The 26,858-nt window shown below is 41.3% G+C and overlaps 2 protein-coding genes across 3 annotated transcripts in view; one reads left to right on the forward strand and one right to left on the reverse strand.

Annotated features, from left to right (window-relative positions):
- LOC133509479 (vinculin-like) overlaps positions 1-18,233 on the forward strand; it is a 31,307-nt gene extending 13,074 nt beyond the window's left edge. The window contains exons 7-22 of one of the 2 annotated variants that reach the window (XM_061836507.1): positions 1,592-1,682; positions 1,766-1,913; positions 2,290-2,443; positions 2,540-2,715; positions 4,930-5,120; positions 6,785-6,984; positions 7,963-8,091; positions 8,167-8,316; positions 9,820-9,928; positions 10,320-10,622; positions 10,685-10,815; positions 10,932-11,117; positions 12,601-12,756; positions 13,872-14,075; positions 14,201-14,305; positions 16,394-18,233. In XM_061836507.1, the coding sequence (XP_061692491.1) occupies positions 1,592-1,682; positions 1,766-1,913; positions 2,290-2,443; positions 2,540-2,715; positions 4,930-5,120; positions 6,785-6,984; positions 7,963-8,091; positions 8,167-8,316; positions 9,820-9,928; positions 10,320-10,622; positions 10,685-10,815; positions 10,932-11,117; positions 12,601-12,756; positions 13,872-14,075; positions 14,201-14,305; positions 16,394-16,540 (2,580 nt within the window). In that variant the 3' untranslated portion in view covers positions 16,541-18,233. The remainder of the gene's footprint in view (positions 1-1,591; positions 1,683-1,765; positions 1,914-2,289; positions 2,444-2,539; positions 2,716-4,929; positions 5,121-6,784; positions 6,985-7,962; positions 8,092-8,166; positions 8,317-9,819; positions 9,929-10,319; positions 10,623-10,684; positions 10,816-10,931; positions 11,118-12,600; positions 12,757-13,871; positions 14,076-14,200; positions 14,306-16,393) is intronic. The other variant, XM_061836508.1, reaches the window with a different exon arrangement.
- Positions 18,234-20,557: 2,324 nt separating this feature from the next.
- Positions 20,558-26,662, reverse strand: LOC133510076 (AP-3 complex subunit mu-1). Its single transcript, XM_061837756.1, has 7 exons — positions 26,482-26,662; positions 26,266-26,403; positions 25,484-25,569; positions 23,547-23,680; positions 22,799-23,006; positions 20,723-20,867; positions 20,558-20,658 (listed from the first exon to the last, which is right to left on the reverse strand). The coding sequence occupies exons 1-7, from the start codon at positions 26,660-26,662 to the stop codon at positions 20,558-20,560; spliced, it is 993 nt and encodes a 330-aa protein (XP_061693740.1).
- Positions 26,663-26,858: the final 196 nt, after the last annotated feature.

Genomic DNA, 26,858 nt, shown 5'->3' on the forward strand with positions numbered 1-26,858 from the left:
AGACAAATTATCTTTATCTTTCATCAAGAAGCAAACAAGTTATTTTACTTTGCAGAAGAGTTATCAACATATTTGCCTATTTTCTGACGTTATGTTCCAAAAGAATTCATTTTCCATCATGTCAATGTGAAACAACAGAGTCATCAATTATTTGACAAAATAAGGAATAGCAAGTACACATGTCGTAAGAAGAAGTAAAAAGTTTCCCAAAAAATAAATACTTCAGTCACATCACGTAGAGATGGCGGATTTGAATCAACTGATTTGAAATAGTTGACGGTCTTCCGCGACGTTAAAACGTCTTAAAACGCAACGTGGTCTCATTCTCGCTATTGTGCCACAAGATGTTGTTTTAAGTAAAAATGACATCACTCGGAAATGATTGTGATTCTCGAATAAGATAAATCCTCCTTCCCCTTGTCTAACCTGTCACTCTGCATGTTTCAACACACAATCGGACCACACAATGCTTTGTCTTTGTGTGTCTGAGTTGTTGCTGTCCGCATACTATGACCCCTCCCAGTTATCATGAAGGGCAAGTGCCCCCCCCCATCCCCCAGTGTCACAAATTATATCAAATGAGCTCCTCCAGACACATCCATACGTAATACGTGACCTTTTCAATGGTTCCACTCAAGCGTTTTATCGTCCTCTGAGCTGGAAGTTAATGTTTTTCTCTGTTATTTGGAGAAAAATAATGAGCATTTTAATGCAATTTTGTGTGATAAAGAGCGCATGTTTGATGGCATGTCGTGTTTTTAATGACTGTTGGAACTACGCACTATATGTTCATATTTTATCCCAATGATTTAGATTGACCTATGAACTAGGAATAAGCATAATGGTTGATTATTTGATAGATAACAATTCCAAAGATTTTATTGAATTAGTCATGTCGTAAAGGAGTTGAGGCAAAATGGAGTTTGATATTAAGCTGAATCAGTCTAAAGTACTTCTCATTTTATATTATCTCTACTATTGTAGTTGAGCCAAACTTATGAACAAATGTCCCCCTCCAGTTCTATTTTTATCGGTAAAATAGGGCTTCTTGAGACAAAAAAAAAAAAAAGTGGTAGAAGCCATTCATCAAAATGATTCATCGACGACTAAAAATAATCCCGGATGTACAACAATAGAATGATGTTTGCACATCATTGGTTTTGTAAAAAAAAAAATAATAATAATAATAAAAAAGACTTCATGTAAATGACACATTTTTAAAATGATAATAATATCTCTGTCCAATAAATGCAAGTACTTTTTTTCCAGAATGTTGAATTTTTATAAATCAGAGAAAAGAACTGTTAAAAAACTGACTACATTTGAAAGTACGCTTTTTTTCTTTAATGAACAACATTATATATTCAATGTTACATTTCAGTAAAATCATTGAGAGTAAATATAAAATATAACAGGAGCTTTATTTATTTAATGGACTAGACTCTATGCCAAGAGGTTTGTTACCATCACATATCAATCATTTAACTGAGATCCCAATTTTGGGGGGATGATACAAGTAAACTAAACCATATTCTAAAAGTTTTTCCTCATTATTCTTTTAATTTTTTTTTTCATTTTAACAATACAATAGGATATGGAAGCGCTGAAGAGATCTTTGGCTTTGATCGAATCAAAGATGATCCAATCAAAAAGTTGGCTGAAAGACCCCTACGGACAACCAGGTTTGTCGCTGAGGGATTTATTTATAGTTTCTCGGTTTTTATCGGCATTATCGAATAATGGTGTGCCATGTTGCCCCCACCAGGAGAACCCGGTGAGGTGGCATTGCGTGTGATTCTGGACGAAGCGGGAAAGGTGGGAGAGCTGTGTGCCGGGAAGGAGAGGAAAGATATCCTGGCGACACATAAAGCTCTGGGACAAATGACGGACCAGATTGCGGATCTCCGAGTCCGGTATTGCACTCTTCTTTGGAAAATGATGTGGTGGGACGTCACAAAGGGTTTGATTCCCAGCCACTGCTCGTCAATGGGCGGGTCGCGTCAGAAGGGCATCTGGTCTAAAAACGCTGCCAAGCAAAACCGTGCAAGTGAATCACTGGGGTGACTCCTGATGTGAAAAAACAAAAGTGACAACAACTGCTGAAGTATATTTTATTCTAATTTTGTACTTTTACATACAGTACACACACTAGTTGAAGCAGTATTTCTATCTTTGTCGGTGTTTCTTCAACACAACTATCTGTACTTGTGAGTACTTTTGCCACTTCTGCAAAAATATCCAGGTATTTACATGAATATGTCGATGTTTTTGTGTGCGTGTGTGTGACAGAGGCCAGGGTCCGAGCCAGGCTTGTGTCCAGCGTGCGAGCCAGTGCTCTCAGGGCTTGGACTTGTTATTTGCAAAAGTGGATAAAGCCGCTCGCAGACTGGAGGCTCTTATCAACGCCAAGCAAGCCATCGCCAGGAGGCTGGATGCCGCACAGGTCTCATAAAACAAAAACATCAGACAAACGCAGAAAATCATTTGGGCACTTGAACGCTCTTGATGCTGGCATTCGTGATTATGTTATTTCGCGCAGGCCTGGTTGGCCGACCCCAACGGCGGTCCGGAGGGTGAGGACAACGTCAGGGCGTTACTGGCGGAGGCCAAACGCATTGCCGACCTGTGCGAGGACCCCAAAGACCGGGACGACATCCTGCGCTCCATCAGTGAGATCGCGGGCCTCACCGCCAGATTGGTGGAGCTTCGAAAACAGTGTGTTTATTTATTTTATCCGCCATCATTTGACACCACTAACACATAGATACTGTATTTATTTTAGATGTATTTTCATCTAATTCTAAGACCATCCATTCCCAGGATCAGAGTCCAGCCTCGTGTCACCAATACCTACCGCATTTTACCGGCGTGGAGGTTTTGTTGTTGCCTGTCAACTTTGGGCATCAGTCCTACAATAAGGTTGCTCGAATGTTTGAATATAGTGAAGATGTAGAGTGGGGTTTTATTTAGATGGTTTAACAAAAGAAAAAAAAAATCAAGGAAATTATCACATTGAAGTTTGAGCCACTTCCTCATTGGAATGTTGTTGTCAAGTGACTCATCACACCATGAGTCAATACTTCTGTAAATTCTGAATGCAGTACCCATACAAAGGAAACCCGATTCTGTCTGTCGCATGACATGATTTGAAACACGCAAGCATAAATTGCTCAATACATATTTGAACCAGGAAGTGCTTTATGTGATTTTATCTATTCATAATATATCTGTGCTTTATTCTTTTCAAATAGGATTTCAGTCTTTGGCTGTATTATTAATATTGAAAAAGTGCAACACGTATTCACCTGAAAATCAGTCATAACATATATAATATTTGGTAACAAACAGGCCAGTCAAAAATCTCAAATGGTGGATGCAATAAGGTTTGTATAAGATGTAAAAGGGGGAAAAATGATTCCCGAAAGCTCACACTAATAATGTTGTAAACCTTTTCAACATTTTCACTATATTTATGTAAAACTAGATATATATTCAGTTATATTTTCAGCACAGTGTATTGTTTGCTTCATACATGAGATACTGTGTGGTGTTTTAGGAAAACCATCACCAAAACTAAAAACCACAAGAAAGCAATAAGCAATCACAACTGCATTTTGATGGCCTGGTGTCCTACTGATTAGAGCGTCTGGCTCACAGTTCTGAGGACTGGGGTTCAAATCCCGGCACCACCTGTGTGGAGTTTGCATGTTCTCCTCGTGCCTGCGTGGGTTTTCTCCGGGCACTCCGGTTTCCTCCCACAGCCCAAAAACATCCAACATCAATTGGACACTCTTAATTGCCCCTAGGTGTGATTGTGAGTGCGAATCTTTGTGCACTGCACTTGGCTGGCAAAACCAGTTCAGGGTGTACCCTGCTTCCTAACCAATGACAGCTGGGATAGGCTCCAGCACTCCCGCGACCCTCGTGAGGATAAGCGGGTCAGATAGATAGAACTGCATCTTTTTTTTATTTCACCAGAATACTATTATGGAACATATATACTGGTTCCAAATACTAGTCAGTGTTAGCACAAAACCTTCAGGCTTCAGGAAAAGCCCATTAGAACATCCACCCATCCATTTTCTTTTGCTGCTTATCCTCACAAGGGTCACAGGGAGTGCTGGAGCCTATTCCAGATGTCAACGGCCAGGAGGCGGGGTACACCCTGAACTGGTTGCCAGCCAATCGCAGGGCACGTAGAGACAAACAGCCACACTCACAATCACACGTAGAGGCAATTTAGAGTGTCCAATTAATGTTGCATGTTTTTGGGATGTGGGAGGAAACCGGAGCGCCCAGAGAAAACCCACGCAGGCACGGGGAGAACATGCAAACTCTACACAGATGGGGCTGGGATTGAACCCGGGTCCTCAGAACTGTGAGGCCAACGCTTTACTTTATTTGGGATTAATCAGAAACAGTTGAAATAGTGGCAGGTGTGTGGTGACCCTGTTAAAGGAGGGTGTACACACTTGTTTTTACTTCACCTCTCTAAAACATCACAGCTTTCTTTTCAGTCGAGTTGTACAGGGTATAGGTCACATTAATAGTGCAAAAAGTTTTGAAACGTTTGCTCTAAGTCTCATTTTTTGATTACAAAAAGATGTGCATTTGAATTATTGTTTGTAGACTTTTTACATCCACTGTGTTTTCTGAAATTTATAGTAAATATTGACAAAACCCAAAAAAGTGGCCTCAACATCAATGATATTTCCCTTTAAGCGTGATTGTTGGGATGATTGTCTAACCACGGGCTAATGAGAAGTTGGGCTCCTAAAAAACTAACAAAAAATGACAATTGCACTTTATTCCATGAAAGGTGGAGAAGGCTCTGGATTACGGAACACCTTATTTCCCTTCCTATTTAAAGCTCCTATTTCTGCACATTGCTAAACGACATCTTCCGTCTGCGTTGCATTTTTGTCTCAGAGGTAAAGGTGACAGTCCAGAAGCGCGCGCCTTGGCAAAGCAAATCGGGGCGGCCCTGCTGACCCTGCAGGCCAAAACCAACCGAGCCGTTGCCAACATGAGGCCCGCCAAGCCTGCAGTCACCTTGGAGGGCAAAATGGAACAAGCGCTGCGCTGGGTCGCCAACCCTGGAGTGGATGACAGAGGCGTAGGTGAGTGGGTGAGGCAATAAGTAAGGACTGACATATTTGTGAAAAAAAGTGCAGTTTGTTGAATGTGGAGTCATGTCAGCGAGGGTTGTTCTGGTGGCATTAGTGATACGCGGGTAATGACGAAACACTCAAAAACATGCATGGTGGGTTAGTTTACAACTTTAAGTCGCCCATTGGTGTGAATGTGAGTGTCAATGACCAGTTCAGGGTGTGCCCCGCCTCTCGTCCACAGTCAGCTGCGATAGCCGCCTGCACAACCGCCACCCTGGTGAGGATGAACGCTAGGGAAAATGGATGGAGGGATGCTTACCTTACAGTATCTAAAAATATACAAAAATTCTAATCTGTTAAAGAGTTTTGAAAGGATGTTTATGTACGGGAATTTGTTAGGTTGCAAGTTACAATTGTTCCCTATAAAGGTCTAAAAAAAATGCATTATGATCAATTCATCTATTTTTGTTAGTGCAAACACGTTTGTGTGATCATATTAAACATTATAGGTACTTTATATTACAATTTTGCTCAACTGAAATGAAGATAAATAAATAAAACTAGGATCTGGAAACCTAAAGAAATGGCAAGAACCAAGGCATGCAGCTTTCTGTCACAAGAAAATGAACACAACATTGTGGAGCAATAAAAGATGAAAGACTACACCTTTGAGAACTAACAAAAAAACACAAAATTTCTACACGTTGTGGCTGTTTACATGATTGTGTGCTGCTATTTTGGTTAGTAACTCGGTTCAACTTGTTAATTGCATAATGTGAGTGTCTGAATGAGCGTCAATGAGCTATGATAATCACATTTGATGCAGATTTTTTTTTGATCAAAACATAAAGGAGGCATCTATTTGAGGGAGCCGTTTATTCGTTTTAAGTGGATAGTTCATCTAATTCTGACACAGTAGTAGAAGAAACACAATGTGGAAATAACGGTATTTGCCATTCAGAGAGGAAAACACCTCCACCTCCAGGTATTAGAGCTAACACCATGCAAAAGGCTGAAAACATTTTGAGCTGCAAATACTGTACATTCAGAAAGAAAAAAAAAGTTTGAAATTCTCAGTTTTGTTTGTCTATTGTTTAATTACCACTTGTTCCTTCCCACGCTGCCTCACGGGAACAGAGTGTGAGAGAATTGAATGGAACACAGGTACTGTCTTACACTCTTTACCTTCCAGTAAGGATACACCCAGACTTTTAACATTTGATTTTTATACTAGGCATATGCTGCCACAGGAAATTCAAATTTTATTTTCAATTTAAAATGTGCCATTGTATGATACAGATTTTTACTGTCCTATATAATAACAATAATAATAATTACAGTATAATAACAATTATTTTTATTACCATAGCACTGTTAAAACCTGCATTAATGCGTGTTGTTAAAACTGAGCATGATGTTATAATTGATCATTTTAGGAATAAAACGTCTGTCTCAGTTTTGATAACTCTTCTGCACTCATGTATTCAACCCTGATCATGAAGGCGGTCCTTGGTATAAAACTTTGATCACAAAAGCATCTTTCAATGCATTTGTCCATCGCACGCCGCATCCCTCCCTACTCTCTAGATGTTTGTTTTTACCCAAGAGTAAGCCGATAGCAAGTATTTGAACACGATACGAAGGACGACCTCTGACCGTTTTCATGTCCTCAGGTCAGGCGGCTATCAGAGGGATGGTTGGAGAAGGGAGGAGGCTGGCAGGAGGCCTCCTGGGGCCGTACCGCCAGGACATGATGGGACGCTGCGACCGAGCGGAGGCTCTCATGACATCCTTGGCAGACGTGGCTGGCAGGGGCGAAGCCGAGGCCCCCCACGCTCGAGCGACTGCCGCGCAGCTCCATGACAGCCTCAAGGTAGCTCATGTAAACACTGCGTTCTTTATAATGTATACTGTGAAACCAACACGGATCAAATTCCCCCAACTTTTTTTTATGTCATTGAGTTCTTTGCGGATCATCTGTAAACCAGAAATGGGCAACGGATGAACAACGGGCTTGCAGTCTAAAAATAAACAACTGATATAATATGGCTGTGAAAGTGTGCACACCCTCATACGACAAGCATTTGGCTGTGTTAATAATTAACCAATAAAATTCAAATGCTTGTTAAATGGGGGTTTGCACACACACTTGCAACCATTCGATGTGGCTCCAATCGCCAAAAATAAAGTTCAGATGTTCTCGTAGGCTTTTCCTAAAGGTTTTTGCATAGGCTTTTTATATCCACTGTATATACATCCATGAATCGATACAGTACATACTATAATCATAAAAATAAGCCCAGACCAACTTGCCCTTGACAAGGGTCTTCAGAAAGTCACCACATCACTTTTTTACTTCCTCATATTTGTCAACCAAGCTGTTCTGTAAAATGAGGCGTGCAGCGTAGACACATTTTCAGGGTGAAGCCTATCGTTAGCTTGCTAACTGCACGCTGTAGTGGTAAACGAGGCTTGTTCTTGAAGCCAAGTACAGCTAACTCACAACTGAGCAGCCAAAGAAATGTGGCTTTGTCCAATGGGGGGAGGGAATTTATCCGTGAATGTATACGCCCAGCCCAGTGATGCCACTGGGCTCTGACTTAGCCCCACCCACAAAGTCAAGAATGGTGAAAAAGATGTTAAAGGTCTACCTGAACAATTCCGAACTATATTGTTATCAGTCTTTGCATACATTTTCAGCACTTCAAAGATTTAACTTATTTACATCCAAAACACAGCCATCTGGCTATAGTCCCTTTAATAATTTATTGGGCATGCCTATCATCTGATTAAATACACTGGTAGTGAGCGCCACCAAGTGGACTTATTATGAAATGTATGCCGGAACCAGGAACTGAGGCAGAAAATGCAGGAGGTGATGACCCAGGAAGTATCTGATGTCTTCAGTGACACCACAACCCCAATCAAATTGCTGGCTGTAGCTGCGACCGCTCCCCCAGATGCCCCTAACAGGGAAGAGGTCAGTCGTGTTGTGCAAGGATTCACAGCAGGACAACTGCAGTGAACAAAATGTTTGGCTGTTCTGTCCTCGTAGGTTTTTGAGGAGCGCGCTGGGAACTTTGAGGCCCACGCGGGTCGTCTGGGGGCAACAGCTGAGAAGGCGGCTGCTGTGGGAACAGCCAATAAGACCACGGTCGAGGGGATTCACGCTGCAGTCAAACATGCTCGTGAACTGACGCCACAGGTTTTTTATTCACCACTCCTTGACCACATCAGTGTCCTGCAAAGATTTTGCAGAGGAATATTTACAGTGAAGAACATCAGTATTTGAATACCCTGCTATATTGCAAGTTCTCCCACTTAGAAATCATGGAGGAGTTGGAAATTTCCACTGAGAGAGATAATATGAAAAGAAAAATCCAGAAATCACAATGTATGATTTTTTTAAATGATTTATTTGTGTGATACAGCAGCAAATAGGTATTTGAACACCTTAGAAAACCAATGTTAATATTTGGTACACCATCCTTTGTTTGCAATTACAGTGGTCAAACATTTCCAGTACTTGTTCACCAGGTTTGCACACATTGGAGGAGGGATTTTGCCGCACTCCTCCACACAGATCTTCTCTAGATCAGACAGGTTTCTGGGCTGTCGCTGAGAAACACAGAGTTTCAGCTTCCTCCTAAGATTTTCTATTGGGTTTAGGTCTGGAGACTGGCTAGGCCACGCCAGAACCTTGATATGCTTCTTACGGAGCAACTCCTTGGTTTTCCTGGCTGTGTGCTTCAGGTCATTGTCAAGTTTAAAGACCCAGCTACGACCCATCTTCAATGCTCTGACTAAGGGAAAGAGGTTGTTCTCCAAAGTCTCACAATTCATGGCCGCGGTCATTCTCTCTTTAATAGAGTGCAGTCGTCCTGTCCCATGTCCAGAAAACACCCCCAAAGCATGATGCTACCACCCACATGCTTCACAGTAGGGATAGTGCTCTTGGGATGTAACTCATCATTCGTCTTCCTCCTGTCTCTGGTGTCTTTGGACAGCTCTTTGGTCTTGGCCATATTACAAGTTTGAGTCTTACTGATTCTATGGGGTTGACAGATGTCTTTACGCAGCTAATGAGCTCACACAGGTGCATCTGATTCAGGATAATACATGGAGTGGAGGTGGACTTTTAAAGGCGGACTAGCAGGTCTTTGAGGGTCAGAATTCTAGCTGATAGACAAGTGTTCAAATACTTATTTGCAGCTGTATCAAACAAATAAATAGTTAAAAAAATCATACATTGTGATTTCTGGATTTTTATTTTTAGATTATCTCTCTCACAGTGGACACACACCTACAATGAAAATTTCAGACCCCTCCATGATTTCTAAGTGGGAGGACTTGCAATATAGCAGTGTGTTCAAATACTTACTTTCTTCACTGTAGTCACATTTGACTAAGTTATTATCTCAGCCTCTTAAATACCACATCTTCGTGATGAAAAGTGTGACTTATGTCACAATCCACTTCAACTCTTGCCCATGCTCCTGGGCTGACACAGACAGCAGTGCTACTGTAACTCCACATTCGCAGTCAGAAAATGGTTAGGCCACTACAAAGAGGGGGGGGGGGGGGTTAGGTATCCATTAAGTACTTGAATTAAAACTAAAACTTTATCACTTAGTTTCCATGAGACATTTGGGGGGGTCCTGGAGTAAATTGCCAGTATATGCCTAATGATAAGTTCCCCCTGGTCCAGGTAACTTCTGCTGCTCGCATCTTGTTGAAGAATCCAGGGAACAAGGCAGCGTATGAGCATTTTGACACCATGAAGAACCAGTGGATCGACAACGTAGAGAAACTCACGGGTGGGAACTTATTTTTTTTAAAAACAAACTTCAGAAGTTTTTTTCATTTCTCTTGTGTGTGCATGTTATGCAACAAATGATAATAAAAGAGAATTTACTGATTTATTACATTTTTCTGTTTAGAAGGTGTATTATTTAGTATTTACATTAGTTGGATGAAAATGTGATAATGGAACATTTTACATTTATTTTTTAGGTTTTTTTTATACGGTTTACAGGGCCAAAATAAATCTTGATTGTATTTACAGTACGTAAGTGAGTGTGTAATAAATGTATGATTGGCGTCAATAAAAAGTTTAGTGTGGGCAGAGTTAATTGCTCATCGTCCTTGCTAAATATCTTATTGTGTGTGTGTGTCTGTGCACATTTTTGTGTATGTTCGTGTCTCTAGGTCTGGTAGATGAGGCAATAGACACAAAGTCACTGCTCGACGCCTCCGAGGAAGCCATCAAGAAAGACATCGACAAGTGCCAAGTTGCCATGGCGAATGTTCAGCCCCAAATGCTTGTTGCCGGGGCGACAAGCATCGCGCGGCGAGCCAATCGGGTTCTGCTGGTGGCCAAGAGGGAAGTGGAGAACTCGGAAGATCCGAGCTTCAGGGACTCGGTAAAACACGCGTCAGACGTCCTGTCGCACACCATCTCCCCCATGGTCATGGACGCCAAAGCGGTGGCAGGCAACATGCAAGATAAAGGTAGACACACACACAATTCAGTGGAAGCCATAAATGCGCGATGACCTCTGATCCTCCCACAGGGCTGCAGAAGGCCTATTTGGACTCCTGTCTAAGGATCCTGGGCGCTGTTGGAAAAGTCAGAGAGGCCTTCCAGCCTCAGGAGATAGACTTCCCCCCTCCACCACCTGACCTCGATAAGCTCCAAGTTCCGGTATGTTCAATGCGTATTCACTCAGGAAATGCTTTGAATGCTTTTATTTTTTCAACTGTAACACTGGATGTGGTCCGTATGTAGCCTCATCATCAAATTGTGTGTTTTGTATTCAGCTGAGCGATGAGCAGGCTCCACCCAAGCCGCCGCTGCCAGAGGGCGAGGTGCCGCCCCCTCGTCCTCCTCCTCCCGAGGAAAAGGATGAAGAGTTCCCGGAGCAGAAGGCTGGAGAGGTCGTCAGCGAGCCAATGATGGTGGCCGCCAAACAGCTGCACGACGAGGCCCGCAAGTGGTCCAGCAAGGTCGGTCCACATGTGCACATTTGCCTATATTTGTAAAACTGACCTTGACTATTTTGGTCATGGAATATGATCCATATTTTGTGAGTCACGTCAATGCCGAGATGTGGCCATGAGTGGCTTGATTCCAATTTCAGAAGGAAACTGGAAACTGTCATCTGGTAAACCAAAAGAAACAAAAAAGTGGTGCACACACACATTTACTGCACAATTCATTAAATACTTGCACAACCCAAAGCGCTGAATGCTTATCTAAGTTTTCATTTAACAGTATGTTCTTTTATCATTTGCAGTAGTATGCTGTAGTATTGAATATATATAGAATTCATAGTAAAAGCTTTTTCCAATGTACAGTACTGTATTCAAAATATTCTATAACTAGATGCCATAACCAGGTGTAGTGCAGTGCAGTTCAACAGCTCTCTGAATTAAAACTTAAGCCACTGTTAAAGTAATACTTGTTCACCAAAGTTCAATTTTACTAGAATGTGTAAGTGTACTTAATCTTATGACCATTCATACGTCCAGCATCCAATATAAGGTTCTAGAGAAGGATCTTTGGTACACGGTCTAGAAGTGGTTAGCATGTATAGTGGCGATTGGGAATAGTCTTAGCTAGCAAGGCTAATCGCTATTGCCATCCACAAGCAAATTCTTCTCATACTCTCTGACCCAGGAATGTGTGTAGTATGAAGACTGTGTGGTCTTTTTGGTGCGACATTTTGCTGCTCCACAGAGCTTTAAATCCAGAAGAGGATGGGCTAGTGGAAAGTCCATTTTGATTGTAAGACACATTGCAAAAAACACGTGATTAGCCTTTAGCTGACTTTCATAGTCGTAAAGCTGACTTGTTGACCAATCAGTTCAACCCGTAGTGTGAATACGAGTATAAATGTTTGTAAATGTGCGACTGAGGTTGGTCCTGCCTCTCAGCGAAAGTCAGCTGGGATAAACCCCAGGTCACCTGCTACCCTAATGAGGAAAATGGATAAATGCTGATGTCCTTTGATGTTTATGTCTGTAGTATTCCATCTTTCTTGTTTTGATGTGAACGGAATAATTCCTTGTTATTAGTTTATTCATATGTTGTTGCGCATCTGCTCCATTTCACCACTCTCTCCAGAGAGTGTGATCAAAAAGTCACTTTATTTGCATCCCGCTCATCTGTTTTCCTAAATGTTGCGGAAGGAGGCCTTAGCCATGTTAGATCACTACATCAGGACCACTGCTCCATTCTTATTTTTTTCCCACCTGGCCTTCACCGTGCAGTCCCGCCTCCCCTGCCCTCCCCGCTCCTCCATGATGCCTGTATTCCTCCTTCAGTTCTTCCTCTGTTCTTTCACCTTCTGCTTCTCATAGTGTACTAAACACCTCCTTCCCTCCTGCCATTCCCTGCTCTCCCCCTCCCCTTTTCCCCTCCACATTTCCCCCTCCCCTATCAATCCTCCTCCGCCGCAATACAATCCTTCACCCCTTGCCCTGCCAGGAGGCAGTAGAGGTAGATGATGAAGATGAGTTTACTGATGGTGAGGATGACTATGAGCCAGAGCTGCTGCTGATGCCCTCCAACCAGCCTGTCAATCAACCCATGCTGGCGGCTGCCCAGGCTCTGCACCAGGAGGCGCGCAAGTGGTCCAGCAAGGTCTGACATGATGTCACGAGCGCATTTTGGGCGCTGGATTATTTGACTCCACCACTTCTCTCAACACACGCATGCATCAAAAAAAAAAAAAAAAAAAAAAGTGCCACTCAAACCAAATGCATTTGCCACTACCATGGCAACCTCCAACCAGCTGTGGCTGCTCAGACGGTGCTGAAGTTGTATTAAATGTTGACAGTTGTTGGAATGGCTTTCGATGCACCACTATGATGAACTAGCTTCACAATGACCCACCCCCCCATGGTGGTGATTTAAAGGAGACGTTTCTCTGTTGTCAATCACTTGTTGTCAGAGCAACCTGCGATGCCAAGAATGACAGTTTCCCAAAGACTTCTGGGTGACGTAGTTGGGACCCCATGGTTACTAAAAGCACTGAAAAATGGGTCACCGTGCATGTAAATATCACAATGATATTCTCTGTGTATACAATGCATGTTACTAACAAAGGAAGCCTGCCTTGCTAAAAAAAAAAAAAAACAATATGCGTGTCATTAGCATTCGCTGCCATTTTCATGATTTTTAACCCCCGTCATATTAACAAACCTCATGCAATATATGGACAAAAGTGTTGGGACTTATGGCCATTGCTGACAATAGAGACTTGAGAATGACTTTGTACTATATTTGGAGGGCTGCTGACTCAAAATCTGTATTGTACTCCAGTTCATCCCAAAGGTGTTTAATGAAGTTCTTTTACAACCCAAATCATCAAATCGTGTTTTGCTGTTGTCGTGGTAAAAAAGAAAAAAAGGCCTTCTCTAAACTATTATCCACAAAGTTGAAAGAACAAATTCTCCAAAAATGTCTTGGTAAGATGAAGACTTGGGGAGCAGCATGGTTAAACCTGTGTTTTCCCACCTTTCATTGACCCAATCCACATATTCATTGAAAAAAAAAAAAAAATCTCACCACCCAACAAAAATGTTTAAAAAGCATGGAAACCAAAATACTAATGGCCTTGGGAATCACTGGGTTAAAAGATGTTTCCCAGTACTTGTTCATATACTGTTTCTCCATTACATTCTTCTCAATCATGGCAAATCCATCCTCCTCCTCATCCTCATCCCTCTCATTACTCTCTTGCCTCCTCATACCAGGGCAACGACATCATCGCGGCCGCCAAGCGCATGGCTCTCCTGATGGCCGAGATGTCCCGGCTGGTGCGCGGCGGCAGCGGCAACAAGCGAGCGCTGATCCAGTGCGCCAAGGACATCGCCAAAGCGTCGGATGAGGTGACGAGACTCGCCAAGGAAGTGGCCAAGCAGTGCACGGACAGACGCATCAGGACCAACCTGCTGCAGGTTTGTTTGGAATGACAAACTAAGACTGACCTGCGACAGCCAGCATGGTTCCCCCAATGAGAATTCACGACTGGACGGCAATCTGTAACCGCCCCCAAATTGATCTCTTCTCTCTCACGTTGAAGGTGTGTGAGCGGATCCCTACCATCAGTACTCAGTTGAAGATTTTATCCACGGTGAAAGCAACCATGCTGGGTAGAACAAACATTAGCGAAGAGGAGTCCGAGCAGGTAAAACCATCATTTGAAAACATGGCATTTACTGTTTATGTCATAGTTACTTAATATCATCATTTTTATATCCCGTAATTTCCGGCCTATAAACCGCAACTTTTTTCACACACCTTCAACCCTACGGTTTATGCGGCGATGCGGCTAATTTGTGCATTTTTTTTCCTAACGGCCGCAAGGGGTCACTCAAGCGGAAAAGGTAAGAATGGGACCAATGGAATATATGTGCCGAGGAAGTGACTTTTACCGGCCCTGATAGCGCCGCGTTAGCATTCGTGCTGTGCTAGCGTGTTGCTGCTGTGTTACTGGCGTGTCTCAGTGATATTTACTGGTAGGTTTTATTTTAACCGGTCCTGTTATTGTTAGCGCTAGCACGGTGTCAGCATTAGCGATATTTAACAGCGTTAAACTCTTTCTGTGTACCGTCTTTCTTTGTAAATATCTCATCTTTCAATCTGGGTTTCAATGTAGGCACTTGCAGCTTTTACACAGCTGCGCCGTATGTATGTACCAAATGGTATTTCCTTTACAAATGTACTCTGTAGGCTTTTAACCAGGTGCGCTCCGTAGGCCGGGAAATACGGTACCAGTATTGTACAGTGGTACCTCTACTTATCAGACTTGAATTCCAACTATCGGTGCAGTTTTCATGTCTCAGTTTTATTGTAAACCTTGTGATATTCCTAAAATGTAGTCTTGTGCAGTACATATTTATTTTTTATTGTATTTCAAAGTCAACACACAAAATGGGGGTGGGGTGGGGGGTGCACCATATCTCAGTAGTTAGAGCATTGGTTTGGTAAACAAGGGGTCATGAGTTCATTTCTCACTGGGGCCTCCAGTCCCAAGTGGGGGTTACGTCAGGAAGGGCATCCGGTGTAAAAACTGTGCCAAACAAATATGAGTGTTCATCTGAGATGACACTCTGTGGCGACCCTTAACGGGACAAGCCGAAAGAAAGTTGTTGTTGTCATAGTTAACACAGAGAGGTAACATTGAATCCATTAAACTGAGTTTTTCTTCATGCATTTCTTCAGTCTCTTATATAATGTATATACTGCCCCCTAGTGTTCAGATTGAGCCACCACAAAACTGAAATGCCGAATGTTATAGGCTCATTTAGGGGAACTGAATGGCGAACGTAACAACAAGTGAACATAAATTTGGTCAAATGTCAATAATGAAAAGTTGTCACGGTGGAACACTGGTTATCACATCTGCTTAACAGTTTTGAGGACCCAGGTTCAAATCTGAGCTCACCTGTGTTAAGTTTGCGTATTCTCCCTGTGTGGGTTTTCTCCAGGTACTCCCGTTTGGTCCCACATCCCAAAAACAAGCATGGCAGGTTAATTGAAAACTCGAAATTGCCCTAATGTGTGGATATGAGTGCAAATGCTCATTTATTTATTATATGTGCCGTATGGCTGGGTACCAGTACGCCCGCCTCTTGTCCGGAGTCAGCTGAAACTGGTTCCAGCATGCCTGCAACCTTTGTGAGGTGAGCAGGACAGAAAATTAATGGATGGATGTAGATGATGTCATTCCCCCCAAAAAATATTATATTGGGGTGAAAAGTTTTTTTTACGCTTTTGAGAAATATTAATTTAAAACATATTTTCATAACAATTGCCAAACTTAATGCCATTATAAAGTATCCGTACTTGGCGAGCACTCAAATGTAGGTACTTGTACTTTGTGTCACAGCGTTGTCTCGGTACATCATGTGATTCATTATTGCGACCCCTGACAGGATGAACCTCACGACAAATAACTGCATCTTTAATGAGCTCGGAATTAGAAAAAAATACTCATGTATCCTTATCGTATGGAATAAAATATTTACTATATTTACTAAACTATTTCTGTGTTCCGAAGCTCATAACCAGGTGCGCTCTGTTGGGGTTGAAAGCGTGTGAAAAAAGTCGCGGCTTGTAGCCGGCAATTACGGTAATTGCTTGAGTGAGGTTGCGAAGCAAAATTTTCCGTAATACTGTATGTCCCCATAACGACATAAAAAAAAAATCATGTTTTGTGTGTGCCGTCTCTGTTGTTATGTCTCGGCACCCGATGTCTCCTTGCTTTGCGCAGGCCACAGAGATGCTGGTCCACAACGCCCAGAACCTGATGCAGTCTGTGAAGGAGACAGTCAGGGAAGCTGAGGCGGCCTCCATCAAGATCCGCACGGACGCGGGATTCACTTTGCGCTGGGTGCGCAAGACTCCCTGGTACCAGTGAACGCAGCAGTGACTTTGTGAACAGAATACGTATAAAAGAGTGGAAAAAAAAAAAAGAAGTAGCAACATCGACATACTGCAGATGATTCTCCATCATCCACTGTAGATTTGCGTCATTTAAAGCTTCTTTTGTCCCTTATTAAAATGGACACAAAGGAAGCCTTTTTATTAATATATATTTTTGGTATGTTGATTGCAGGTAGCTATATATTTTTTGCATGAAGATGTTTTCTAGTTTCTAAAAGGCGACTCGAAACATTGTGATAGGACTTTTGTGTTTCAAAGAGCGTTATTTCTTAACAATGAAGTATTTTGTGTGTGAATGAGTGTACATCGATCTCAGATATTCAGGACAAAGCCCCCCCCCCCCCCACACACACACACACATGTTTACTTTGACATTTAACGCTGCTCTTAACTAATTGAAGATCTGCGTGTCAGTTTCAAGGTTTGGTGGCGCTTATCGCTTGAACGATGTAGTCTTTTGGATTTTAAATGCTTGGCAATGAAGTGTGTAATTCCATAAATGAGTGACTGCTGATAAAATGGCACATTTCACCAAATTGAAGTATTTGCATAGTGTTGGTTTTGAGTGTGTGCGTGTGTGTGTGGTGTGTGTGTGTGTGTGTTGTGCACGTGCGCATGAGTGACAATATGGAGGAACACATGATTAATGATCGGGATAGGTATAATAAATAAAAATTAGATTTTTATTAAATTTAAGCAATTTTATTTTCTTTATTGCTAATGAGTTCTTTTCTTTTGGGCAAAAATGGTGTGTTATACTTGTTGGTTCAGTCTCATCTAGTTTTCTGTCTTAAGATAACCAACAGCACTCTTGCCCAAAGTCAGCTGGGATAGTCTCCAGGACTCCCGCAACCCTTGTGAGGATCAGCAGCTTGGAAAATGGATGGATGGATTTTGGCTATAGGAAGCCTAGCCACGCAATGTACAGAATGTACTCCTCCAAAAAACTGAGCTCAATACAACATTGGCATGGAAACAGGAACTACATGTATCGTATTCTGATAATTGAAGTGTTTGAAATTCAAATTTCCCTCACAGTTAGTCAAGGAAATATATAGTCAAATATCCAACCCTATTGAAATGTGAAGGTTTTATGCCTGCTGATTTTTTTTTAAATATTATTTTGAAGCAAAATGCTGCATTTGGCATTGCATTACAAATTAAAGCTATACTATATAATAATTCAAAAGCCCATCACCACACACCTTTTTTTTTACCGAATTTCGTATCTTTTCTACCAACGTGTAACTTTTGTTTTCATGTACTATTTCCATAACAGTTGAATTGTTTTGGGGTCATGTATTTGGAGTTGTGGGGTCACAATTACACAAAATTACACGCAACCAATGCCGCACTCCATGGATTTTAAGATCTTGTTTTGCTTTTATTATAAAGTATTTTGTATGATTGCTGGGCAAATGTAACTGTTAAATGGAGCATCATTTTGTGTGTGTGTCAATGTAAAGATGCACGCTATTAAAGGGAAAGAATGTAACGAGCATGTACCATCCGCTTTCTCAGAGCGACAGGGAGTACAAACGATTAGTATATATGTACTCGCGTGATGTATCTCATGCACCCGGATTGTATCCTGAGAGTTGATGGCCACTCAAACATGTGCTCTGTTTGTGCCTTGGAAAAATAAAAAGACTGATTCTGAATGACAATCTAATGGTAACGGCTTGATCTGTATTCTACTTTTTTTTTTTTTTAAGCACATAGGAGTTTGTACTTTCAATTAACTTAACAGTGGGTATAAAAAGTCAACACATTCCTGTTCAAATGCCAGATCTTTGTGGTCCAAAACAAGAAACCAAGACAAGTCATTTCAAAACTCTTTCCTCCTCTACAGCTCAACAAATGAGATCATTATTAGTGCCTCTGATTAAACCCCAACCAAGTCCAGTTGTTATCCTCTGCCTTTTTGTGGTCACATCCGCATAGCACATGCCATGGCCAGCAGAGAGTGACAACAGCATCAGAGAGAGCTAAACTTTCAAAAATAGCAGTCAAAGGAAGAGTACTATAGTTTCCAAGTTATTAAATATAGCATGGAACAGAGTCAGGGTACACCGTGGGCTGGTCACCAACCATTCACTCTCACAATCCCACCTATGGTCTTCAGTACCGAACATGATTGTTTATGAAATGTGGGTTGTACTAAGTGTGAGTACCTGGACAAAACCATGCAAATTAATAAGATTTAATACTGATCATGTGAGACATCCATCCATTGTCTTTGCCGCTTATCCTCACAAGGGTCGCAAGGAATGGTGGAGGCTATCCCAGCTGTCAACGACCAGGAGGCGGGGTACACCCTAAACTGGTTGCCAGCCAATCGTAGGGCACGTGGAGACAAAACATCCGCACTGACAATCACACCTGGGGGAATTTGGTGTCCAATTAATGTTGCATGTTTTTGTGATCTGGGAGGAAACCAGTGTGCCCGGAGAAAACCCACACAGGCACGGGGAAAAAACATAAACTCCACACAGGTGGGGCCAGGATCAAACCCAGATCCTCAGAACTGTGAGGCCAAAGCTTTACCAGCTTATGCACTGTGCCGCCCTTCATGTGAAACATATAACTGAATATATTGAAATTCTACAGTAATACAGCAACTTTATTTTATTTTTTTAAATGTAGAATATTTTAACAAAATGTGTTTTTCAATCAAGAGTCACTAATAGTGAAGTGATACACGCGCCTGACTTTGGTGCAGGCAGCCTGGGATCGACTCCCGCTCAGTGATGATGTTGATACTTGCCCTGTGACTGACTGGCAACCAGTTCAGGGTGTACCCTTCCACCTGCCCAGTGATAGCTGGGTTGGCTCTACCACCCCCGTCACCCTTGTAAGGGTAAACAACTAAGAAAATGGATGAATTTTTCAATGGCAGAAATGGAAAATTTTACATCACAAAATCAACATTGCCAATACACTTTCTTCCCATTATCATATCTGCTCAAAACGTTTAAATAGTTTTGTTTGGTCTAATTTATTCTGCTATAATTTGTTTTAGTTGTTGGATTTTAGATGTTGCCTACTGAATTTTTTAGTAGTTTCATGTATGCTGTCCTCAGATATTCTGAAAGGCATCTTCAAATTCATTGTATTAATGTGATTAATGTAATGTAATTTCACATTCTTCCCACTTCTGTAGTGGGTGCATGAAAAAAAAATTTTTGAGGAAAATGCTGGGAATCACTGCACAAAAAGAACAGTAAAATTGTACACAATTGACATGACCATTAATGTAAAATAAAAGGTACACAAACAAGAGTGCATTTTATACTCAAACATTTTTATAAGATCTCTTGTGCACTGAAGTTGACCCTGATGCAACATTTTCACGTCAAGAAAGGGTTGTGGAAACGCTTGTCTAAGATAGGAAATTGCATTCAAGAATACGAGCTTCAGCCATGTTTCTAAGTCGGTATTCCTTAAAGCCAATCACCGGCTGACATAACAGTGTGCAGATATTACACAAGAGATACCTACCTTGCTGTACCAGATCTATAAAACGTAGATTGTGTTAGAAACTCCTGAACAAAGCACCTGACAAGGCCACATTACAGAGTAAACGTGTGCTAAAACAGTGTTGTTTTTCATTACATAAGTAGTAAAAAAATGTGCAGAAAGCAACATGCAAGCAACATTTCAATGACTTGATTGTGTTGTGTTTACAAAGCAATATATTCCCTTAAGCAAAACAACATATGATGAAATGATGTGCAAACAGAAAACGTCACACGCATTCATCATCCGTGTGACCTTTTCTGTTTTATTAGTATCATTAAGGCTTCCCTTCACCGGTCACAAATATGCCTCTTGTATTATATATACACATATATATATGTATGTATATTATACAAAGCCTGTTAATGCCATAACACATATTTAATAAATAACTGTTAGAATGTTAATAAGGCTGAGGTTTGGATAACTTGGAATGCTGTGTGTGGGTCGTGATTGTGGAGTTGTGATTCAATTAGGTCCGCACTTGAAACTTCCCAGCTTTGGTGAGGTATTTGACTCCTTTAAAGGGTTTGTACTTCTCTCCATACATGTCCAGGCGGTTTACCTTTAGGCCTGAAAAGAAAAAAATTGTTTTTTGAAAAACACATCGTGATATTACACCGTTGTTTAGGTTTACCTGATATGGCCAGCTGCTGGATCTTCATGTCGATGTTGAGCGAGGGGTTCTCCTCGGGTTTCGGTGCGCCAGACTGCACACTTAGGCTGCCTCGGAGGTTCGGAAGCTTCTGGGGGTTCAGCTTCCCGACATCCCAAACCAACACCTAAACAAAACACACATGGACCCTATTCAATTACAACCATGAAGTAGCAAATAAATGTCTAAATGCATACCCAGATAAGCAGAAGTAAATGTATAGTAAAAAATACATGTATATGTATTTTTAGAAGAGCAGGATGAATAGTACATATTGAACGATAAGCAACATTGTTTTGCTTGTGTTTTTTCTGATTATTGACACACTTCCGGTGTGGGGCGCGAAAATCTTTATCCAGTGACTGCCGTCAAATGTTTGACATGCAATATCTTGTCTTCAATGCAATAATCTAGAATCAGCAGTCGGCAACCCGCGGCTCCGGAGCCTCATGCGGCTCTTTCATTCTTATAATGCGGCTCTGATTGGCTTGGGAAAATAAATTACTAAAAATTTTTTTTGTATTTAATTGAAGTGCGTTTTATTTGTGTTAGTTTTTATATTATTTTAGTTCTAAATTTGAAGATTGTGATCTTGAAATATTAAAATATTAATTAAATTATTTGATATTATTTTTTCGTCGCTCAAAATAGACGTCACACTGCGGAAGCGGGTATACCCGCTGAAACGCCGTCTATTTTGAGCGACTTTCAAGCCCGGCAAAGCCAATGGAGAAACATGCTGCGGTAAAGTAGTAGAAGTTTTTTTTTTTTCTTCATTTTAGATGTGCGGCTCCCAGTGTTTTCTTTTCCGTGGAAACCGGGTTGAAATGGCTCTTTCGGTGTCAAAGGTTGCCGACCGCTGATCTAGATAATACCATAGATCACAGATTTCCAGCACCCCAAGTTTTCTGTAAACGTGCTTAAGCATGTTTATTTGCTTCTACAGATGGGCCTGTGACTACATATTTTTTTTCTGATTTTTTTTTTTTACAAGAGGATACCATTGCTCTCAATTGCACAAGACATTCTCCAATTTGAGTTCAACATAACAATTGACACTAGTTTCAGTAATTTTGTCTTTTGTTGTGTTTCTAGTGTTACCTTTACACATGCTAAAAAAGAAAAACATTCAATAAAAAAAATATATATAATGAATGAATGAATGCCATTTATTGTCACCTTACGACACTGTACAATGAAACTGGAGTACCTCTCCTGCGTCAGTGCATTCATATAAACAAGATGAAAATAAATAAAAATGAGAATAAAAATAAAAAAACAATAAAGTTATTATCTGTTCCAAATACTGCTTTGTAATAACTGGCCTAAAATTACTCATACAGTCACCAAATTTGGAGTCAAAAGGTATTTTTATAAATTGAATGGGATGGTTTTCATCTGGACATGATGTTAGAAAGTGGTAAAAGACAAAAAGTATTGATGTCCAAATGGATTCATACTCTTTGTCAGTATATTAATAAACTATGGTCTAAATATGCACTGTGGTTGGCCAGTGTATGGATCATGTTGGCGTTTTATTACATGGACCAAAAATGAATGCATTTCAGTGATATTTTTGGAAATTTGAAAAGTGTAATGTTGTGGCCTGGCATCCACTGGCATTCATTTTCTGTACAACTTAGACACATTAAGGTCAACGTGAGCTGGAGTCAATCGCAGCTACGACCGAAAGCTGGATTGCACCCTGGACTGGTCGCCAGTCAAAACCTACACAAGTCCAAGGAGAATATCCAAGCTCTACGCAGGAATGCAAGAGTTGAGATGTGAAACCCAACCCCTAGGAACTGTGAACCAGATGGGTCCACTACTGGCCTTTAAATTCAAATACTGAGCTGTCAATGCGAGCTAGAAGCAAAGATAATGCGAGACTATCCCAAATAAAACTGTAAACTGTGTTGAATAAAAATGTGATGATGTTAGGCAGATGACTGTGCATCAATTGTACCTTCTTGAGTGGAAATACAATGGGTACTTAGTCCCAGAAACACGAGCAGTAATTGAATGTCTGGGCTCCTTATGAGCTGAGTGAGCATTCACCTTGGTGGCGAGGTCATACGTGTAGTTCCCCTGTGTGGGAGTTAGGTTGGCACTGAGCACGGCTTTAGGCATGTGGATGGTGACCACCAAACCCTCCACCGTTTTCCCCATTGTCTGCTTGGGTCCGATCGTGATGTCCAACCGTCCGCACGAACCCGTCTCCATGAAGCTGATGTTCTGCTTCACGTACACCGGGATGGCCACCAGACTGTGAACGGCAACACGGTTGATTTTGACAATCAAGTACGGACACTGAACGTGTTTTTGGAATAAGTAACACGGAAACAAAAATAGAGACAGCAATTGTGAGTTAAAGTTATACGGCGCATCTTGAGCTGAGAAATGACCCAAGACTAAATGACACAAACAGACAACAATTCACACTTACACTAGATGGACAATTCAATTTATTCAGTGAACGTAATATGGGATGCAACATGAAGAAGTAGAAGAAAACCCAACACAAGCACAAGGAAAGCATAAAGATTCGACAGAGGAAGGTCGAAGCTGATATAGCCCACTATGGCGTCACTAAACGCTTCAATATCTTAATATATTACACTGCAAAAACAACAAATGCTAAAACAAATAACGATGACTTAAGATTTTTGCCAAGTACTGGACAGAAAAATACAACTAATCAATGATTAAATATTAAAGAAGAGTAAATGGGCTGCTTGTAGGAGTGTGATTAGAAATATTTTTGCATTCAAAACACCACTGTACATTTAGTATTGTCTCTACTTACTTTTGTGAGCTGACATGATAAGTCATGAGGGTGAAGTTGCCATCAGGCGGGATGAAGGAGAGTACGCGCTCCGATTCCCAGCGCTTGAACCGCACACACGGGTGAAAGCTGACATCGTCCAAGAGACGGGGATTCTTCAATACACAGAGAGACAACACTAAATCAGATTTACATAATGTCTAAAATGATTAAAAATTACAGTGGTACCTTGACTTACAAGTTTTTCAAAACATGAGCCGTCACTCGACCAATTTTTAACTACGAGCAACAGAAGCTGGTAGCGGACTTCACAAGAAGTACATCTTTGACAAGAAGTCAACAATTCTTCAAAAATGATAGTCAGTGCTTGCTTCAGGTTGTTTACTGACACTCATAATTTAAATTCATTGGAAAACTAAACATAAAACAAAGCTAATTACACACAGTGTGTTTAATCAAACCACATTATTTTGAATTATGTAACTCTGCGAGCTAAATGTTAACACAACACAATATAATGGCTAGGAAAACTTTTGTGTTTATGTCCTGTTTGGCTGTTAGGTCAAACAGAAAGGGGGATCTGTATGCGGAACAGTTTTATTGTGCCACAGTGGGATTTTAAATCAGCCACTGTGGTTCTTTGTATTCGGATTTTTACTGAAAATTTCAGTCGGAGAGAACAAAGATTTCAAGGTGAGTAACAGGAAAATTAAAGAGGAGAGAAAGAGAAAAGATAACTTGGTAATTTAGGATGAGAAGACAAGAAAAGACAGGGCATTAGCTGGAATTAAGATGAGTAAAGTAAATTATTATAGGGCTAGTACAATGATCCATTACAATTGAGAGTTGCATATGGCAGTAGTGCTCCATCCTGTGAAGTACGGACGGGACAAGACAGGAGGGGAAGCATGCAGGACAGGGGTAGGGGACTACCCGACTGTACAACTGAAGTGTGATGGGAGTGGCTATGGAAATTCAAAACATATTTTGAATTACAGTGCAAGTGAGGGGATATGCAGGAACTTTGCATCGTTATGAGTTAATTATTGCCTCCACACCAATGAATATGTCCCAGAGGTGAGTATGTGCGGACACAAGCAAATTAATATCACACTTTCTCGAGCTAACAAAACTAGCATTGATGCTACGGTACTTATAACAATGCTGGAAACCTTTCAACAACTTCTATTTTAAAACAGGGAGGAATAACGGTAGCGACATATGCCAATAGACAAATATGACAACACTCACAGGTATTTTTTAATAATCTATAAAAAAAAGATTAATATTACTGCAGCTTAGTTGCAACAGTCTTTTCTTTCATTATCTATGTTTACTATGTTTCTAAGTACTATACTTTTCCCTGGGGGTCAAGGATCACACACCTGATATACAATGTCCAATAAATGAATGCATGAAACGATAATCCATTCATCCATCCATCCATTTTCCATTCCACATATCCTTAGCAAGCGTAGTGGCGCCTGTCCCAGCTGACTCAGGGCGGGAGGTGGCTACTCCCTGAACTGGTCGCTAGCCAATTTCAGACAATCATTCACTTTCACATTCACGCATGTGTACAGTTTAGAGTTATCAATCAACCCGTGCATGTTTTGGAATGTGGGAGGCAACCAGAATACCCAGAAAAAAAAACACACAGGCAGAGGGACAACATGCAAACTCCCTACAGGTGACCCCAGATTTGAAACCAATGCCTCAAAATTCTGAAGCTGATGTGCTAACCAGTCATCAACCATGCTGCCTCATCATTAAATATAAATTGTTCAATTAGATATTTTTAAAAAGTCCGTTTTTTGAGAGGTTCAGAACGGATTAATGGCATTTCCATTCATGACAATGTCCAAAGATGATTTGAGATATGAGAGCAATCACGGAACAAATCTAGCTTGTAAATTAGGGCATGACTGTACATTTTCTGTCTATAAAAACTGACTTACCATAAAGGAGAGAGTGAGGTCAGGCATCCCTGTAAGTCGGACGCAGGCTTCAATCACACCCTGAATCTCGGCAAACACCGTGGAACCTGAACAACAAGCACGGTTGACATATCATAACGTAGGTCCACTTATTTACACAATGTTACCTCCAGGATCAAACACCTTATAGCTCAGCCAATTTTGGGTGTTAAAGCGTGTTGAACAGAATGGTTAACTTTAGTTGGTACATCAATTGAAATGTCAAGAATGTTAATGAAAACCTTGAGAGGAGAGTTAATAAAAGCTTTCATGAAAGATCCATGTATCCACTTTCTACAGTAGTTGTCCTCCTTAGGGGGAGCTGGAGCATATTCTAGTTGACTTTGGGCAAGAGGCGGGGTACACCCGAGACTGGTTACCAGTCATTCACAGGGCACATATTACTAAACAACCATTCATATTTAGTTTCACACCTACGGACAATTTAGAGGCTTCGGTTGACCTAAGGTGCATATTTTTGGAATGTGACTTGAAGTCAGAGTACCTGTAGAAAACCCGGACAAGCAAAGGGGAAGAATGGAGCCTGGGTTCAAATCCCCTACCCTAAAACTGTGAAACAAACTGTGTTTATTTTTATGTGCCCTGCGATTGCCTGGCAACCATTTCAGGGTGTACCCCGCCTCCCGCCTGAAGATAGCTGGGATAAGCTCCAGCACTCCCACGAACCTTGTGAGGGTAAGCGGCTCAGAAAATGGATGAATGGATATCTTGGTAGGTAGTTGTAGCGATGAGAGTCTTCCAACCTGATTTGTCCAAAATGGCATCTATTTCCTCAATAACATCAAAGTACGCTTCATTGTTGGTGTATTTAACACCAGCTCGCCTCCAGGGGATATTGGACAGTTGACCTGTGGGGAGCGTGTCCCCAACGTTGCTTCCCCCTGAAAAGAAAGGCAACAAAAGCTTTGAACTATCTTGCAGCACATTTTGAGATGACATAACATCCGCCTTGCGTTTACCCGTGAGTGTATTGACGACCGACCGAAGGATGGTCGGAGGCTTGATCATCTCCTTGAGTACGTTGGACTCAGTTGCCAGTGGAAATCCGTTGTCGAGCATTTCTTCGAGGATCTCGTACACCGTCACCAGGTTGTCTTTGATGACACTTTCAGAGCATTCGCCAAAGTAGTCCTGTTGCATGGAAAGCCGTTTGAGCGTTTATTTGATAACTTGCTTAGTGTCCATGATGTACTAGTACACATTTTGTCCTCCCTAGTAAGACTATTTAACGCCCTAATAAAATAACGGCACCTTATGAGTAACATATGTTTCCGATACTCATGTCACTTTTGGCTTCCAAGTACAAAATTAAATCTTACAAGGAAAGTAGCGTTGC

The sequence above is a fragment of the Syngnathoides biaculeatus genome, chromosome 12 (assembly GCF_019802595.1).
Source record: "Syngnathoides biaculeatus isolate LvHL_M chromosome 12, ASM1980259v1, whole genome shotgun sequence".
Classification (NCBI taxonomy): Eukaryota; Metazoa; Chordata; class Actinopteri; order Syngnathiformes; family Syngnathidae; genus Syngnathoides; species Syngnathoides biaculeatus.